Consider the following 17,319-nt stretch of genomic DNA (forward strand, 5'->3'; position numbering starts at 1 on the left):
CATCTCGTGTTTTTACCACACAATTCACCTCACTTAATTTACTTTCAATCTGATAAGGTTCACAAAACCTAGCTTTTAAAGGCTCACCTACGACTGGTAACAACACTAAAACTTTATCTCCACTAGCAAAACTACGAACATTGGATTTCTTGGCCGCGACCCGTTTCATCACATTTTGTGCAACTTTTAAATGTTGTCTAGCCAATTCACCTGCTCAATTTAATCGTCCCTAAAATTTGATACGTAATCCAACAATGTAATTTCCGATTTCTCACTCACCAATTTTTCCTTAATCAATTTAAGTGGTCCTCTTACCTCATGACCAAAAATTAGTTCAAAAGCACTGAATTTGGTTGACTCATTAGGTGCATCTCTAATTGCAAACAGTACGAATGGAATTCCCCGATCCCAATCCTCTGCATAATCGTGACAATAAGCCCTCAACATTGTCTTTAATGTCTGATCCCACCTTGCTAACGCTCCCGGCGATTCTGGATAGTGCGGAGTTGATTTAAATTGTTTTATTCCTAAGCTATCCATAACTTCTTTGAATAACCTTCAGGTGAAATTTGATCCTTGATCCGATTGTATGTCTGTGGGTAGTCCATATCGAGTAAAGAATTTAAGTAACTCCTCCACAATTTTTTAGCTGTAATATTACGTACTGGAATGGCCTCTGTAAATCTAGTAGACACATCCATTATAGTCAAAAGATATTGATTCCCAATTTTTGTTTTAGGAAGCGGTCCTACGCAATCAATTAGGGCCCTTGTTAAAGGTTCCTCAAATGCTGGAATGCGTATTAAGGGCGCTGGTTTTATCACAGCTTGAGGTTTCCCCATCACTTGACATGTGTGACATGATTGACAAAATTTAATTACATCTTTATGTAGGCCAATAAAAATGTTTTGGATTTTAGCTTGCGTTTTCCTTATTCCCAAATGACCTCCCACTGGTACCTCATGTGTAACTCGCAACACCTCCTTTCTATACCCTACCGGCAATACTACTTGATGAACTTCTGCCCACTTTTCATCTGCCAGCATATGTAAAGGTCTCCATTTTCTCATCAAGACATTACTTTTACGGTAATAACACTCTGGTATACGCTCAGATTCCTCTTATGTATATATGCTTTCTGATGCATCCGTTTTATTTCTACATCTTTCATTTGTAACTTTGGCAAATTTCCTGAACTAAAAATATCCGCCTCATCCTCCACCTGTTCTTGACCTTTTTCAACCACCTGATCAAAAATCGTTTCTGATAATTGCACTTCAACTTTATCTTCACTCTTTGATTTCTCTTCTTGTCTTAACCTGTAACTTTGCGACCTTGTTACTACACAATCCGGAAATATACCACGATATTCTCCTTCAATACTTCAGTTGTCTGATTTTCCACTAGCTTATCAACCACAGTAGGCATCACTTCCACCTGTGATCCAGCTATATCATTACCCAAGATAAACTGTATTCCTGGACAAGATAGTTTCTCTATTACTCCTACTACCACTTCACCACTCTTCACTGGATGTTCCAACCTTACCTTATATAATGGAACACTACTCCTCTCACACTGAATTCCACATATTACCACATTTTCTGGCAACATTCTTCCCAAACTACATAACTCCTCATCTCTTACCATTAAAGATTGACTAGCTCCCGTATCTCTTGACTTCGTTACCTGCTCCTTCTGATACACATGAGTAAACTTTACCCACACAAGTAAATTCTTTAAAGTGATCTGGCACCTTCTTGTCAATCACCACTTGATCAGGCTGTACAATCTATTGTACCTCCTTCGCTTCATTTGAGAGTTCCTTTACCACTTTAACAAACCCCACTGTCTTATTATGTTTTACCACATCAGCCTTCCCAGTGCTTTTCTTCAACCACAAACACTGTGACTTTACATGGCCTAGTTTAGTACAGTGAAAACATTTAAAACTTTTAATTTCTTTTCCACCCTCCTGGATTTCTTTTTTAATCTGAGGTACACTCTCCTTATTATCTCCCATCAGATCACTTTTACCTTTACCACTTGAGTATTTCTCATGTCCCCAGTTTCTATCACTCACAGGCTGAAACAGATGTCGGAAACCAAACTTTGATTTATGAACTAATTCATAATTATCTGCCATTTCTGCTGCTAATCTCGCAGTTTTAACCCTCTGCTCTTCCACATGAGTTCTCACTACATAAGGAATTGAACTTTTAAACTCCTCCAAAAGTATAATCTCACTGAGAGCTTCATACGTTTGGTCTATTTTCAAAGCCCTTATCCACCCATCAAAATTACTCTGTTTGATTCTTTCAAACTTCATGTATGAGTTTGCACTGAGTGCTGATTTTGGGAGCATGTGAGTGCAATGGTGAGAGTTTGGTGACTGAGGGAGTTATCTAAAGTCTAATCTTTCTTTTATTTAGTTAATTAACTCAAAAGTTGCTGTTTGGTTTGGAAAAAGATGAATTTTCAATCAGCTTTAAGCAAAGGTTCTACTTGTAGGTACTTGCAGCTGGAGCTTGTTAATTAGTTAATTTGATTCAGTCAGTTTTCAGAGGCTAGAGTCACAGTATAAAAGTGAGCCAGCTACAGTGCAGACTTTGTTTGCACTGAGTGCTGATTTTGGGTGCATTTGAGTGCTATAGTGAGAGTTTGGTGACTGAGGGAGTGCTGATGTTGGGTGCATTTGAGTGCTATAGTGAGAGTTTGGTGACTGAGGGAGTGCTGAATTTGGGTGCATTTGAGTGCTGCAGTGAGAGTTTGGTGACTGAGGGAGTTAGGTGAGGAGGGAGCAAGGTGCTCCTTTCATTTCATTTCCTCAAAGAGCGAGAAGGGAGGCAGGGGTTTACCGAGAGTGCAGCTGTCTGGGAGCAGAGTCGGAGGGGAAAGTTCCAGTTGGTCCACAGGGCAGCTATATTCTGGAAGGTAAGAGGGGATGGAGGCTAAGGCAGTTGCATGCTCCTCCTGTAGGATGTGGTGATGAGGAATACCACTGGTGTCCCCGCTGACTATACCTGCGGGAAGTGCACCCAACTCCAGCTCCTCAGACACCGTGTTAAGGAACTGGAGCTGGAGCTGGATGAACTTCGGATCATCCGGGAGGCAGAGGGGGTTAGAGAGAAGAGGTACAGGGAGGTAACCACACCCAAGGTACAGGGCAAGAGTAGCTGGGTTACAGTCAGGAAAAAAAAACAAACAAGCAGACAGTGCAGGGATCCCTCGTGGCTGTTCTCCTTCAAAACAAGTATACCCTTTTGGATGCTGTTAGAGGGATGACCTATCGGGGGAAGGCCCGAGCGGCCAGGTCTCTGGCATTGATTCTGGCTCTGGGGCTCAGAAGGGAAGGGGAGAGAATAGAAAATCAATAGTAATAGGAGATTCAATGGTTAGGGGAATAGATAGGAAATTCTGTGGCCGCGGGCGAGACTCCCAGAAGGTATGTTGCCTCCCGGGTGCCAGGGCCAGGGATGTCCCGGATCATGTCTTCAGGATCCTTAAGGGGGAGGGGGAGCAGCCAGAAGTCATGGTGCACATTGGAGCAACAACGTAGGTAGGAAAAGGGGTGTGGATGTAATAAACGAGTTTAGGGAGTTAGGATGGAAGTTAAAAGCCAGGACAGACAGAGTTGTCATCTCTGGTTTGTTGCCGGTGCCACGTGATAGCGAGGCTAGGAATAGGGAGAGAGTGCAGTTGAACACGTGGCTGCAGGAATGGTGTAGGAGGGAGGGCTTCAGATATTTGGATAATTGGAGCGCATTCTGGGGAAGGTGGGACCTGTACAAGCAGGACGGGTTGCATCTGAACCAGAGGGGCACCAATATCCTGGAAGGGAGGTTTTCTAGTAGTCTTCGGGAGGGTTTAAACTAATTTGGCAGGGAATGGGAACCGGACTTGTAGTCCTGCAACTAAGGTGGCCGATATTCAGGACGCCAAAGGGTACAGTGAGGCAGTGGGGAAGGTAACAATGACAAAGGAGATTAGTTGCAGGCACGGAGATGGGTTGAAGTGTGTATACTTCAACGCCAGAAGCATCAGGAATAAGGTGGGTGAACTTAAGGCATGGATCGGTACGTGGGACTACGATGTGGTGGCCATCACGGAAACTTGGATAGAAGAGGGGCAGAAATGGTTGTTGGAGGTTCCTGGTTATAGATGTTTCAATAAGATTAGGGAGGGTGGTAAAAGAGGTGGGGGGGTGGCATTGTGAATTAAAGATAGTATAACAGCTGCAGAAAGGCAGTACGAGGAGGATCTGCCTACTGAGGTAGTATGGGTTGAAGTCGGAAATAGGAAAGGAGCAGTCACCTTGTTGGGAGTTTTCAATAGCCCCCCCAATAGCAGCAGAGCTGTGGAGGAACAGATTGGGAAACAGATTTTGGAAAGGTGCAGAAGTCACAGGGTAGTAGTCATGGGTGACTTCAACTTCCCAAACATTGAGTGGAAACTCTTTAGATCAAATAGTTTGGATGGGGTGGTGTTTGTGCAGTGTGTCCAGGAAGCTTTTCTAACACAGTATGTCGATTGTCCGACCAGAGGGGAGGCCATATTGGATTTGGTACTTGGTAATGAACCAGGGCAAGTGATAGATTTGTTAGTGGGGGAGCATTTTGGAGATAGCGACCACAATTCTGTGACTTTCACTTTAGTAATGGAGATGGATAGGTGCATGCAACAGGGCAAGGTTTACAATTGGGGGAAGGGTAAATACAATGCTGTCAGACAAGAATTGAAGTGCATAAATTGGGAACATAGGATGTCAGGGAAGGACACAAGTGAAATGTGGAACTTGTTCAAGGAACAGGTACTGTGTGTCTTTGCTATGTATGTCCCTGTCAGGCAGGGAAGAGATGGTCAAGTGAGGGAACCATGGTTGAAAAGAGAGGTTGAATGTCTTGTTAAGAGGAAGAAGGAGACTTATGTAACGCTGAGGAAACAAGGTTCAGACAGGGCGCTGGAGGGATACAAGATAGCCAGGAGGGAACTGAAGAAAAGGATTAGGAGAGCTAAGAGAGGGCATGAAAAATCTTTGGCGGGCAGGATCAAGAAAAACCCCAAGGCCTTTTACACATATGTGAGAAATATGAGAATGACTAGAGCAAGGGTAGGTCCGATCATGGACAGTAGCGAGAGATTGTGTATTGAGTCTGAAGAGATAGGAGAGGTCTTGAACGAGTACTTTTCTTCAGTATTTACGAATGAGAGGGGCCATATTGTTGGAGAGGACAGTGTGAAATAGACTGGCAAGCTCGAGGAGATACTTGTTCGGAAGGAAGATGTGTTGGGCAGGTGAGGTGATGATGCAGATGTACAAAACCTTGGTAAGGCCACATTTGAAGTACTGTGTGCAGTTCTGGTCGCCTCATTTTCGGAAGGATGTGGAAGCTTTGGAAAAGGTGCAAAGGAGATTTACCAGGATGTTTCCTGGAATGGAGAGTAGGTCTTACAAGGAAAGGTTGAGGGTGCTAGGCCTTTTCTCATTAGAACGGAGAAGGATGAGGGGCGACTTGACAGAGGTTTATAAGATGATCAGGGGAATAGATAGAGTAGACAGTCAGAGACTTTTTCCCCGGGTGGAACAAACCATTACAAGGGGACATAAATTGAAGGTGAATGGTGGAAGATATAGGGGGGATGTCAGAGGTAGGTTCTTTACTCAGAGAGTAGTGGGGAATGGAATGCACTGCCTGTGGAAGTAGTTGAGTTGGAAACATTAGGGACCTTCAAGCGGCTATTGGATAGGTAAATGGATTATGGTAGAATGATGGGGTGTAGATTAATTTGTTCTTAATCTAGGACAAAAGTTCGGCACAACATCGTGAGCCAAAGGGCCTGTTCTGTGCTGTATTTTTCTATGTTCTATGTTCTATGTTTAACCGGGTTCTTTCCTTAAATTTCTAAACCTTTGTCTGAGGGCTTCAGGCACTAGTTAAATGCACCTAAAATGGAATTTTTCACCTCCTCATACCACTCAGATACATCCTCTGATCGTGTTGCAAACATTTCACGAGCCCTACCGACCAGCTTTGTTTGAATCAGTAATATCCACATATCCTGTGGCCATTTCATTTGTTTAACTACCTTCTCAAATCAAATGAAAAAGGCTTCTACCTTCTTCTCATCAAACCTTGGCAATGCTTGGACATATTTAAATAGATCCGCACCAAGCCTTCGACTATGATGCTCTTTCTCACTATCCTCATCACTATAATACAACAGTACGTTTCCCATTATGCCTGCCAATTTTAACTGACTGTCATGTTTCATGGCCATTTTCTGAAGTTCAAACACACTCTCTTTATGTTTTTCCCTGATCTGAATCTCCCTTTCTCTTTCTTTTTCCTCTCTCTCTCTTTCTTTTTCCTCTCTTTCGTATTCAAGCTGCTTTAATTCTTTCTCGTGTTCCATTTGTTTAATTTGTAACTGAATTTTTGCCATTTCCAATGAGTCAAACTGTATCACAGGCAACTTTAAATGCTTAGCCACCGCCATAATTACCTCACCTTTTCGCATTTTGTCAGGTAATGTTAACTGCAATGTTTTTGCCAAATCTAACAGTCTGCTTTTAGTCTCTGTCCATAAGGTACTGCGTGTGATCGTCTCCACCCCCAAAAACTTCAGAACCTCTGAAAGAGCCATTGTCCACAACACACTCCCCACTTAAACTAGAATACCACATCTGAAAAGCAACCACAATATGCTCACCCCTCACTGTCTTTAAGTTCACTAAGCCAATTCAATATAGAGACTTTTATCCCGAACAAGCCCCCAATTTGTTATGGGCCAGGGTTTAGAGAACCCCAAAGTGTATCATGGAGTTCACCTGATCCACAACGTTTAATAGATTGTGGTATGTGGAGCACACGGTCCACTCTACAGGTGTGGTACAGCAGAAATGGAAAAGTATGTTTTAAAGCAAAACAATGTTTATTCTATGAACTCAAGTTGACCTTTTTAAAACATACAGTGAACATCTTAGCAACCATTAATTCAAATACAACCCCCAAAGAATACAATCCTTAAGCAGTGCTTTTAACATCCATAAGACTTAAAAAATAACTCTTAACAGAAGCACCTCAGGTTAAAGTCACCACTGAGAGCAGTTATTAGTTGTAAATCACCAAAGGATCGATTTACAGTTTTTAGATTACAGAGAGAGAGAGACTCATACACCTTCTGGCTGTGACTGCAGCTATCCAGCTGTGAAAATGAAACTAAAACACCCCCTGCAGCAAACAACCTAAAATTAAAGTAAAAAGCTGACAGACAGCCCAGCTCCACCCACTCTCTGACATCACTGCATAAATAAACACACATTTCTTAAAGGTACTCTCACACGACACTCTCTGTGTTCATATGGTTCAGACATCAGGGCAAGTCATCAACTGCCAGCTTCTGGCTGTGTCTCTCTCAATAAATCCAGTGTCTAAGTGATGGAATAATATTCCCTGGGACATACAGATAGAGTTAAGCAGCTCCCCTCACATTAAACACACGGGAACTCAATGTCATCAGCGAATCGGCCCTAACAGAATCAGCCTGGTTTGGAAGGCCCGTTTCTGATGTGCTCATTGACTCAGTGAGGAGAGAAACCCTTTTGACAGCCAGTTCCACTTTCCCGTACCTTTATTTCAGTTTCTGATCTCTCCAAGTCTTGTTGTTTGCTGGAACAATTCTGCTGGATTTTCCGTAGCTTCTCAATTTCTCTCTCCAATTCTTCCTATAAAGACATTTAGAAAGTGTTTAAAATTGATTCAAACTGGATTTAAAAGGAAAATTGTTCTCTTCCAGGAGTGACCCCACTTGGTGTGGATAGAAAGTATCTGGTTCATGAGCAGAATTATTCCCTCCTCCAGGTAAAGAGACACTCCCTGTCCTGTATAAACTGAGTAACCACACACACAAGCTTCTGTTCACTGTCATAAACAATGTGCTACATTTTCACAAGGACCCAGATCCTCCATTTCCAGAAATCCACTGAAGGGAAAGGGAGACAGACTCATACACATAAGCATTTCTCAAAAAACAATTCCCTCTGGTTGTGAGGAGCGGTTTTTCTACCCAGTGCCTGAGTCCCAAAGAAGAACGAAGAACAAAGAAAAATTACAGCACAGGAACAGGCTGTAGACAGATCCAAGCCTGCGCCGATCCAGATCCTCTATCTAAAACTGTCGCCTATTTTCTAGGGATCTGTATCCCTCTGCTCCCTTGCCCATTCATGTATCTGTCTAGATACATCTTAAATGATGCTGTCATGCCCGCCTCTACCACCTTCGCCGGCATAAAGAACTTTCCACGCATATCTCCCTTAAACTTTTCCCCTCTCACCTTGAACTCGTAAATTGAGTACCCCACTCTGGGAAAAAGCTTCTTGCTATCCACCCTGTCTATATCTCTCATGATTTCGTAGACCTCAATGAGGTCCCCCTTCAACCTCCGTCTTTCTAATGAAAACAATCCTAATCTACTCAATCTCTATTCATAGCTAGCACCCTCCATACCAGGCAACATCCTGGTGAACCTCCTCTGCACCCTCTCTAAAGCATCCACATCCTTTTGGTAATGTGGCGACCAGAACTGCACGCAGTATTTCAAATTTGGCCTAACCAAAGTCCGATACAACTGTAACATGACCTGCCAACTCTTGTACTCAATACCCCTTCCGATGAAGGAAAGCATGTCCTATGCATTCTTGACCGCTCTATCGACCTGCGCAGCCACCTTCAGGGTACAATGGACCTGAACACCCAGATCTCTCTGTCCACAAATTTCCCCCAGGGCTTCTCATTTACCGTATAGTTCACTCTTGAATTTGATCTTCCAAAATGCATCACCTCGCATTTCCCCGGATTGAACTCCATCTGCCATTTCTCCACCCAACTCTCCAATCTATCTATATTCTGCAGTATTCTCTGACAGTCCCCTTCACTATCTGCTACTCCACCAATCTTAGTGTCATCTGCAAACTTGCTAATCAGACCACCTATACCTTCCTCCAGATCATTTATGTATATCACAAACAACAGTGGTCCCAGCACGGATCCCTGTGGAATACCATTGGCCACAGTTCTCCATTTTGAGAAACTCCCTTCGACTACTACTCTCTGTCTCCTGTTGTCCAGCCAGTTCTTTATCCATCTAGCTAGTACACCCTGGACCCCATGAGACTTCACTTTCTCCATCAGTCTACCATGGGGAACCTTATTAAATGCCTTACTGAAGTCCATGTATATGACATCTACAGCCCTTCCGTCATCAATCAACTTTGTCACTTCCTCAAAGAATTCTATTAAATTGGTAACTTAATAGAATAGTTGGTATGATCTTCCCTGCACAAAACCATGCTGCCTATCACTGATAAGCCCATTTTCTTCCAAATGGGAATAGATCCTATCCCTCAATATCTTCTCCAGCAGCTTCCCTACCACTGACGTCAGGCTCACCGGTCTATAATTACCTGGATTATCCCTGCTATCCTTCTTAAACAAGGGGACAACATTAGCAATTCTCCAGTTCTCCGGTACCTCACCCGTGTTCAAGGATGCTTCAAAGATATCTGTTAAGGCCCCAGCTATTTCCTCTCTTGCTTCCCTCAGTAACCTGGGGACTTGTCTACCTTAATGCGTTTTAGAATACCCAACACATCCTCCCTCCTTATGCCGACTTGACCTAGAGTAATGAAACATCTATCCCTAACCTCAACATCCGTCATGTCCCTCTCCTCGGTGAATACCGATGCAAAGTACTCGTTAAGAATCTCAAACAGAGTCTCCCCACAGGTGTCCCCGTTTCTGACACCCACACCAAAAATGGTCCTATTCCTGTTGTTCAGAGGGCAGAATCTCCCAGTGTTACCCAGAGCTGCAACATGTTCTGCTCCACAGTCTTATGCCATGGAGTGCCAGTTCTCACAAGTGCCCACACAGTGAATTACTGAGCTCTGCAGTGCCCACCCCAGGAGGGGCTGAGTGTGGGTGAGGGGCAGTCACCCTGGTCACTCTCACACCCCTCTCAGTGCCCAACCTGTACTCTAAGACAGACTGTAAGAAAAAAGCGAGGGAACAAATCTGACTGACAAAAAATAAACTCCCATAAACCCAGACGCAGCACAGCACGAAACACTGGGCTCAATCAGCACTGCCTGCAATCAGTTTCAATTAATCCCTTCCTCTTCTCCTTCAGCTTCTCCCATTTTTCTTTGGATCACCATGATAATGGTTGATCACCCTTCTCCATCTCCTCCGGTCAGTCACACATTCCTCTTCCAGATATTCAATCACAATCTCATTATGCCCACCACATTGCTCACTGTTATCTGTAAACATCCTTGACCACAGCAAATCCTGTCTCACTTGCAATCGATTCCGATTAATATTAGTTATTTACAGGAAAGCGCTCCCTCACTTTGCTTTTTGGGCGGAATTTTCCCGACATTTGACAACGGAGGACAGTGGGTGGGAAAAGCAGCGCCGAAGCCGTCAGCTCCAACGATGGATTTCTCTGCTGTATCATTCGGGACTTAGCTTCAGAAACCTCAAGGAGTGGGTCCATGACTGAGCCCGCCCCACCTTAAAGTTTGTTTTTGAAGATCGGAGGGCCATCTTTAAAGGCACAATAATTCACCAGGAACCACCCCCACCCTTCCCAATGTAGCCCTCCACCACACAACCCCACCCCCACACATAAACCCCTCAGCACTGTTCACGGCAAGCCCAGGTAGTGAGCTGCGCAGGGGCAGTGCCCAGATGTCTGAGCATGGCCTTCTCCCCCTTGAGCAATGCACTCACCTGAGCACTTCTGGGAGGTCTGTACACCCTTAGGAGATCGGTCGGGTTCATGCCTCTCTGCCTTCACACCAACTTGAATGGACATTCTTGTGAGGTTGGGCGGGGTGGGGGGGTGGATGATTCAGGTATAGAGGCCCGGTAATTATAAATTATGTTCCTGATGTTCAACACACTACGTCACTGGCCAGGGGAGGGAATAATCCTGTCGCGCTTTTACATTGGCATGAAACGCAATTTTGACATCTTGTGAGATTTTCTGCTCCCGTTGCTGGACCCGCCCAACGAAAACAGGAGGAAAAAATCCCGGCCATTGGTACATTCTTCCAAAATAAATTTGGAACTCGACTGTCATATGTAGGTGTGGTAGGCTATAATAGGGGTATCGCGGTACCTAGGTGGGATGTACCTTATACTGTAGTATGAGTGGTAGAACCTGCCTGCTGGTTCCGCCCAGCAGGTGGAGCAGAAGAGTCTGTGTTCCACCCACAGCAGTCATTCTGTACCGGAGCTGCTGGGGTAACTACTTGTTCATTAAAGCCTTCAATTGGACTACAATCTCGATTCAGTAGTAATTGATCGTGCATCAATTTAACGAACAAGAATTGAAGAGTGGCTATTCTCCGCATCAAGCCAGAGTGTCTACAAATCAACCCCCACGCGGCAAATGCAGCAGCAACTTTGAACCATTGGCTGGCATGTTTCAACGGGTACATCAGGACGGCCCCAACTACCCCCACAGAGGAACAGAAAATGCAAGTCCTCCACTCAAGGGTGAGCCCAGAAATCTACACGCTTATCGAAGACGCGGACGGTTTCGAGGACGCAATGACCTTGTTAAAAGAGCAGTACGTCCGCACTGTGAATCAGGTATACGCTCGGCATCTTTTAGCTACCAGACGGCAGATCCCAGGGGAATCACTGGACGATTTTTACCGTGCATTGTTAGTGTTAGGTAGAAACTGTAACTGTCCACAAGTCTCAGCCAATGACCACACCAAACTCTTAATACGGGATGCTTTTGTTGCGGGCATGCTGTCCTCTAAGATCCACCAGCGACTGCTGGAAAACGACATGCTAGGGCTTAAAGAGGAACAGAAACTTGCGCACTCCAGTGATGTAGCCTCCCGCAACGCCCAGGCCTACGTTCCCGACTGCGCGGTACCCGCATGGACAGGGTGGACTCCACCCGCGGCCAATTCCAAAGCACCCCTAAATTCCCCACAAGCTTGTGCAGTGCGGCAGCCAGGAAACCCCCGGGGGGGAGGGGGGGGCGATGCTATTTTTGCGGGCAAAACAAACACCCCTGGCAACGCTGCCCGGCCCGATCCGCAATCTGCAAGGGCTGCGGGAAGAAGGGGCACCTCGTGGCAATATGCCAGGCTCAGTCGGCCGCCGCTGTCTCCACAGGCAAACCGGGCCCACTGCCATTCCTCTCCTCACAGGCCATGTGTGATTCATGGGGGAAGCCATCTTGGATGACGTCTCAGGACCCCGACTCGGTTGGCCATGTATCGCCTGATGAGATCTCCCAGCCAGCCATGTGAGATTCATGGGGGCAGCCATCTTGGATGACGTTTCAGGACCCCGTCTCGGGTGGCCTTCTACTGCCCGACGAGATCTCTCAGCTTCTGCCACAACTTGCCTCAGTGACACTGGACCAGTCTCGGCGCCGAACGCTTTCAACCGCTACGACGTCGGTACTCATCAACAGGCACAAGACATCCTGCTTGATTGACTCTGGGAGCACGGAGAGCTTCATCCATCCCAATACGGTAAGACACTGCTCCCTCGCTGTACACCCGATTAAACAAAAGATCTCCCTGGCTTCTGTGTCCCACTCTGTGGAGATCCGGGGGTACTGCATAGTCAACCTCACAGTCCAGGGCGTGGAGTTCAATATCTTCCGACTCTACGTCCTCCTCCATCTCTGCGCTGCCACACTCATAGGACTGGACTTCCAGTGTAACCTGCAAAGTTTAACGTTCAAATTTGGCGGCCCCATAAGCCCCCTCACTGTCTGCGGCCTTGCGACCCTCATTGTCGACCTGCCTTCCCTGTTTGCAAACCTTACCCCCGATTGCAAACCCGTCGTCACCAGGAGCAGATGACACATGATGCACGATCAATTGCACAAAGACGAGAGTTGGATACAACTGAGGCTTTATTGCTCGAAGATGTGTGGCCTCCCACAGCAGCTGGCGAAATGGCTGCAGCATGGGGGACACACACATTTATACTCCGCCTATGTGGCGGAGCCAGCAGGCAGGGACTACCGACGTACCTGTGGTACAGGTCCTACCATACATCACCTAATAGAGATGCAACAGTGGTTTACCACAGTACAGTGCCCAGGACCAGATCTGGGCACTGTACTGTGTACAGGTCAGAAATCCAGTGGTTACTGAAGGAAGGCATTATCGAGGCCAGCAACAGCCCCTGGAGAGCTCAAGTGGTGGTTGTAAAGACCGGGGAGAAACATAGGATGGTCATAGACTACAGTCAGACCATCAACAGATATGCGCAGCTCGACACGTACCCTCTCCCCCGCATATCTGAAATGGTCAACCAGGTAGCGCAATACAAGGTTTTCTCCACAGTAGACCTGAAAATGAAAATGAAATGAAATGAAATGAAAATGAAAATCGCTTATTGTCACGAGTAGGCTTCAAATGAAGTTACTGTGAAAAGCCCCTAGTCGCCACATTCCGGCGCCTGTTCGGGGAGACCTTAAATCAGCCTACCACCAGCTCCCCATTTGCCCGGACGACCGCAAGTACACTGCATTCAAAGCAGATGGGCAGCTCTACCACTTTCTAAGGGTTTCCTTTGGTGTCACAAATGGGGTCTCGGTCTTCCAACGAGAATGGTTGACCGGTACGGTCTGCGGGCCACGTTTCTGTACCTCGACAATGTCACCATCTGAGGCCACGACCAGCAGGACCACGTCACCAACATCTGCAAATTCCTCCATACCGCAAAAATCCTTAACTTAACCTATAACAAGGACAAATGCGTGTTTAGCACCGATCGCCTAGCCATCCTCAGCTACGTAGTGAATGATGGAGTCATAGGCCCAGATCTCGAACGCACGCACCCACTCATGGAGTTTCCCCTCCCCCACTGCCCCAAGGCCCTGAAACGTTGTCTGGGCTTCTTTTCTTATTATGCCCAGTGGGTCCCCAATTATGCGGACAAGGCCCGCCCACTAATCCAGTCCACGGCTTTCCCCTATTGGCAGAGGCCCGCCAGGCTTTCAGTCACATCAAAGCAGACATCGCCAGGGCGACGATGCACACAATCGATGAGTCCCTCCCCTTCCAGGTCGAGAGCGGCGCATCATACGTAGCTCTGGCTGCCACCATCAATCAGGTGGGCAGACCTGTGACCTTCTTTTCACGCACCCTCCACGCCTCAGAAATCCGTCATTCCTCAGTTGAAAAGGAGGCCCAAGCCATCGTCGAAGCTGTGCGGCATTGGAGGCATTACCTGGCTGGCAGGAGATTCACTCTCCTCACTGACCAACGGTCGGTAGCCTTCATGTTTGACAATGCACAGCGGGGCAAAATTAAGAATGATAAGATCTTACGGTGGAGGATCGAGCTCTCCACCTATAATTACGAGATCTTGTATCGTCCTGGAAAGCTCAACAAGCCTCCTGATGCCCTGTCCTGCGGCACTTGTGCCAGTGTACAAGTAGACCGACTCCGGACCCTCCATGACAACCTCTGCCACCCGGGGGTCACCCGGTTCTTCCACTTTGTTAAAACCCGCAATCTGCCCTACTCCATCGAGGAGGTCAAGGCCGTAACCAGAAACTGCCAAACCTGCGCGGAATGCAAACAGCACTTCTACAGGCCAGAGAAAGCTAACCTGGTGAAGGCTTCCTGCCCCTTTGAACGCCTCAGCATGGATTTCAAAGGGCCCCTTCCCCCCACCGACCGCAACACGTTTTTCTTAAACGTGATTGATGAGTACTCCCTGTTCCCTTTCGCCATCTCCTGTCCTGACATGACATTACCACTGTCATTAAAGCCCTCCACAGCATCTTTGCCCTGTTTGGTTTCCGCGCCTATATCGACAGCGATAGGGGGCCCTCCTTCATGAGTGACAAGCTGCGTCAATTCCTGCTCAGCAAGGGCATTGCCTCCAGCAGGACGATCAGTTACAACCCCCGGGGAAACGGGCAGGTAGAGAGGGAGAACGGGACAGTCTGGAAAGCCGGCCTACTGGCCCGACGGTCTAAGAATCTCCCAGTGTCCCGCTGGCAGGAGGTCCTCCCCGATGCACTTCACTCCATCCGATCACTACTGTACACTCCTACCAACGAAACACCTCATGAACATCTCCTTGCCTTCCTTAGGAAGTCCTCCTCGAGAACCTTGCTCCCAACATGGCTGGCAGCCCCCCGACCCGTCCTACTCCGCAAACACGTACGGGCCCACAAGTCGGACCCACTGGTCGAGAGGGTACATCTCCTCCATGCTAACCCCCAGTACGCCTATGTGGCGCACCCCGAAGGACAGAGAGAGACAGATTGGTTCATGGGATGTGGGTGTCACTGGTTAGGGCAGTATTTATGGCCTTTCCCTAATTGTCCTGAAGAAGATGGTGGTGAGCCTCCTTCTCAAACTGTTGCAGGTACACCCATATTGCTGTTAGGGAGGGAGTTCCAGGATTTTGACCCAGCGACAATGAAAGAGCAGCAATATAGTTTCAAGTCAGGATAATGTGTGACTTGCAAGGGAGCGTCCATATGGTGGTGTTCTTCTGCTGCCGTTGTCCTGCCGACAAGACAGTCTCCCTCCGGGATCTTGCCCCACCCTCACCCCCCCCCCCCCCCCACCAACCCCAACCATTTTTTCACCGGCGCACACCACCGCAGCCCCCTTCCCAGGAGGATCCGTCCTCCCACTGGCCCCATCCTGATGCAATGAAGCTGAAGACGACACACTCTCAACATCCCATGGATGCCCGAACCGACGGCAGCATCACCGCTGGGGCTGCGATGATCGCAGAGGGCGACCAGGGCCCCCGACCGGCTGATAGTTACATTGTAAAATGAACTTGTATATAATTGTGTGTAATATGTGTTTTGCATGTAAAGGCACCGAAGGGTACCACTATAACCTCTACGGCTGTAAAAGCAAGGCCACACCCCCAAAGGACTCTTTTTTAAACAGGGGGTGAATGTGATAGGCTATATTAGGGGTACCGCGGTACCTTGGTGGGATGTACCTTATACTGTAGTATGAGTGGTAGAACCTGCCTGCTGGTTCCGCCCAGCAGGCGGAGCATAAGAGTCGGTGTTTCACCCACAGCAGTCATTCTGTACCGGAGTTGCTGGGGTAACTACTTGTTCATTAAAGCCTTCAATTGGACTACAATCTCGCTTCAGTAGTGATTGATCGTGCATTAGTAGGTAAACTATTTGCCACGTCACAGACTACTGTTGCATAATCAGTGCAGCAAAGTAACAATGCATCATTCCACAGCACTGGCTAAGATCTGAAAAAATACACTCAATGTCAACTCCAATGTTTGTGTCTAAAACTAATTATTTTGAACTCCTGTGACCTCAAGCTACAGCACACTATATTTAATATCAGAAATGGGTTACTCACCTTAATTTCAACTTGTGCCTTATCCAGGCTCAGCAATGTGTGGGATTTATGCTTGCCCATGATTGTGCAGGAAACGCACATACACTCTGCATCATCTTTACAGTAAAACTCGAGGAGCTTCTTGTGGTCAGGGCAGTGTCTATCTGTAACTTCAGACACCAGGTCAATTAGGCTGTGATCTTTGGAGGCCTCTTCCAGTAGATGTGATTTTAAATGAAGGGGACAAAAGGAAATTTCGCATTTCAGACAGGTCTTCACAGCTGTGGTTGGATTCTCAATGCAGTATTTACACACAACATGAGCTGAACCAGCTGCAGCCTCCATCCTTACAGATCCTGATGTAATTTCCACACACAACTGGAGAGAGTGAGGAACAGGAAGTGAAATTCTTATAAACACTCCATTCAGGGCGTGACAATGTTAGCTTTACTTTTATGACTCACTCGGGCTGAACATTAACCCATTGACGTCTGTGCCACTTCTAACCAAAATCTGAAAAACAAGTTTGCTATTTTACAATATGGAGCCAGAATACAGTAATCTGAGCTCAGTAAACACAGACACAAAACTAATCAGCTCAGACCAGACCCAAAATAGATTAATAATCAAATTAAAACTGGTAAAAAAGAGGAAAAATTATATTTACAAAGTCTGCAGAGTGGAAGATGAAGGAGCTCTCTGGGAGGAATAGAGAAATATACAGAAAAAGTAAGTTTTAGCAAAGGGGCAATGAGAGATGTGAAAAAGCAAATCACGAATCTCAGTAAACTCAACACAAAACATGGCTAAACAACACAGAGCTGTAACAACAAAGAAAAAATAATTTTGATGATAAACCCACCACAGAATAATAGTCAGAGAAAGTCACGATCAAAGGTTCCTGCTTAGAACTGCCACGAGTACTG

General features: G+C 46.5%; 1 protein-coding gene across 1 annotated transcript in view; it reads right to left on the minus strand.

Moving 5' to 3' along the window:
• LOC119965022 (E3 ubiquitin-protein ligase TRIM7-like) overlaps positions 1-16,834 on the minus strand; it is a 29,655-nt gene extending 12,821 nt beyond the window's left edge. Inside the window, exons 1-2 of the mRNA XM_038795227.1 lie at positions 16,415-16,834; positions 7,631-7,726 (exon numbers count right to left, since the gene is read on the minus strand). Of these exons, the coding sequence (XP_038651155.1) occupies positions 7,631-7,726; positions 16,415-16,738 (420 nt within the window). The 5' untranslated portion in view covers positions 16,739-16,834. The remainder of the gene's footprint in view (positions 1-7,630; positions 7,727-16,414) is intronic.
• Positions 16,835-17,319: the final 485 nt, after the last annotated feature.

The sequence above is a fragment of the Scyliorhinus canicula genome, chromosome 4 (genome assembly GCF_902713615.1).
Source record: "Scyliorhinus canicula chromosome 4, sScyCan1.1, whole genome shotgun sequence".
NCBI lineage: Eukaryota > Metazoa > Chordata > Chondrichthyes > Carcharhiniformes > Scyliorhinidae > Scyliorhinus > Scyliorhinus canicula.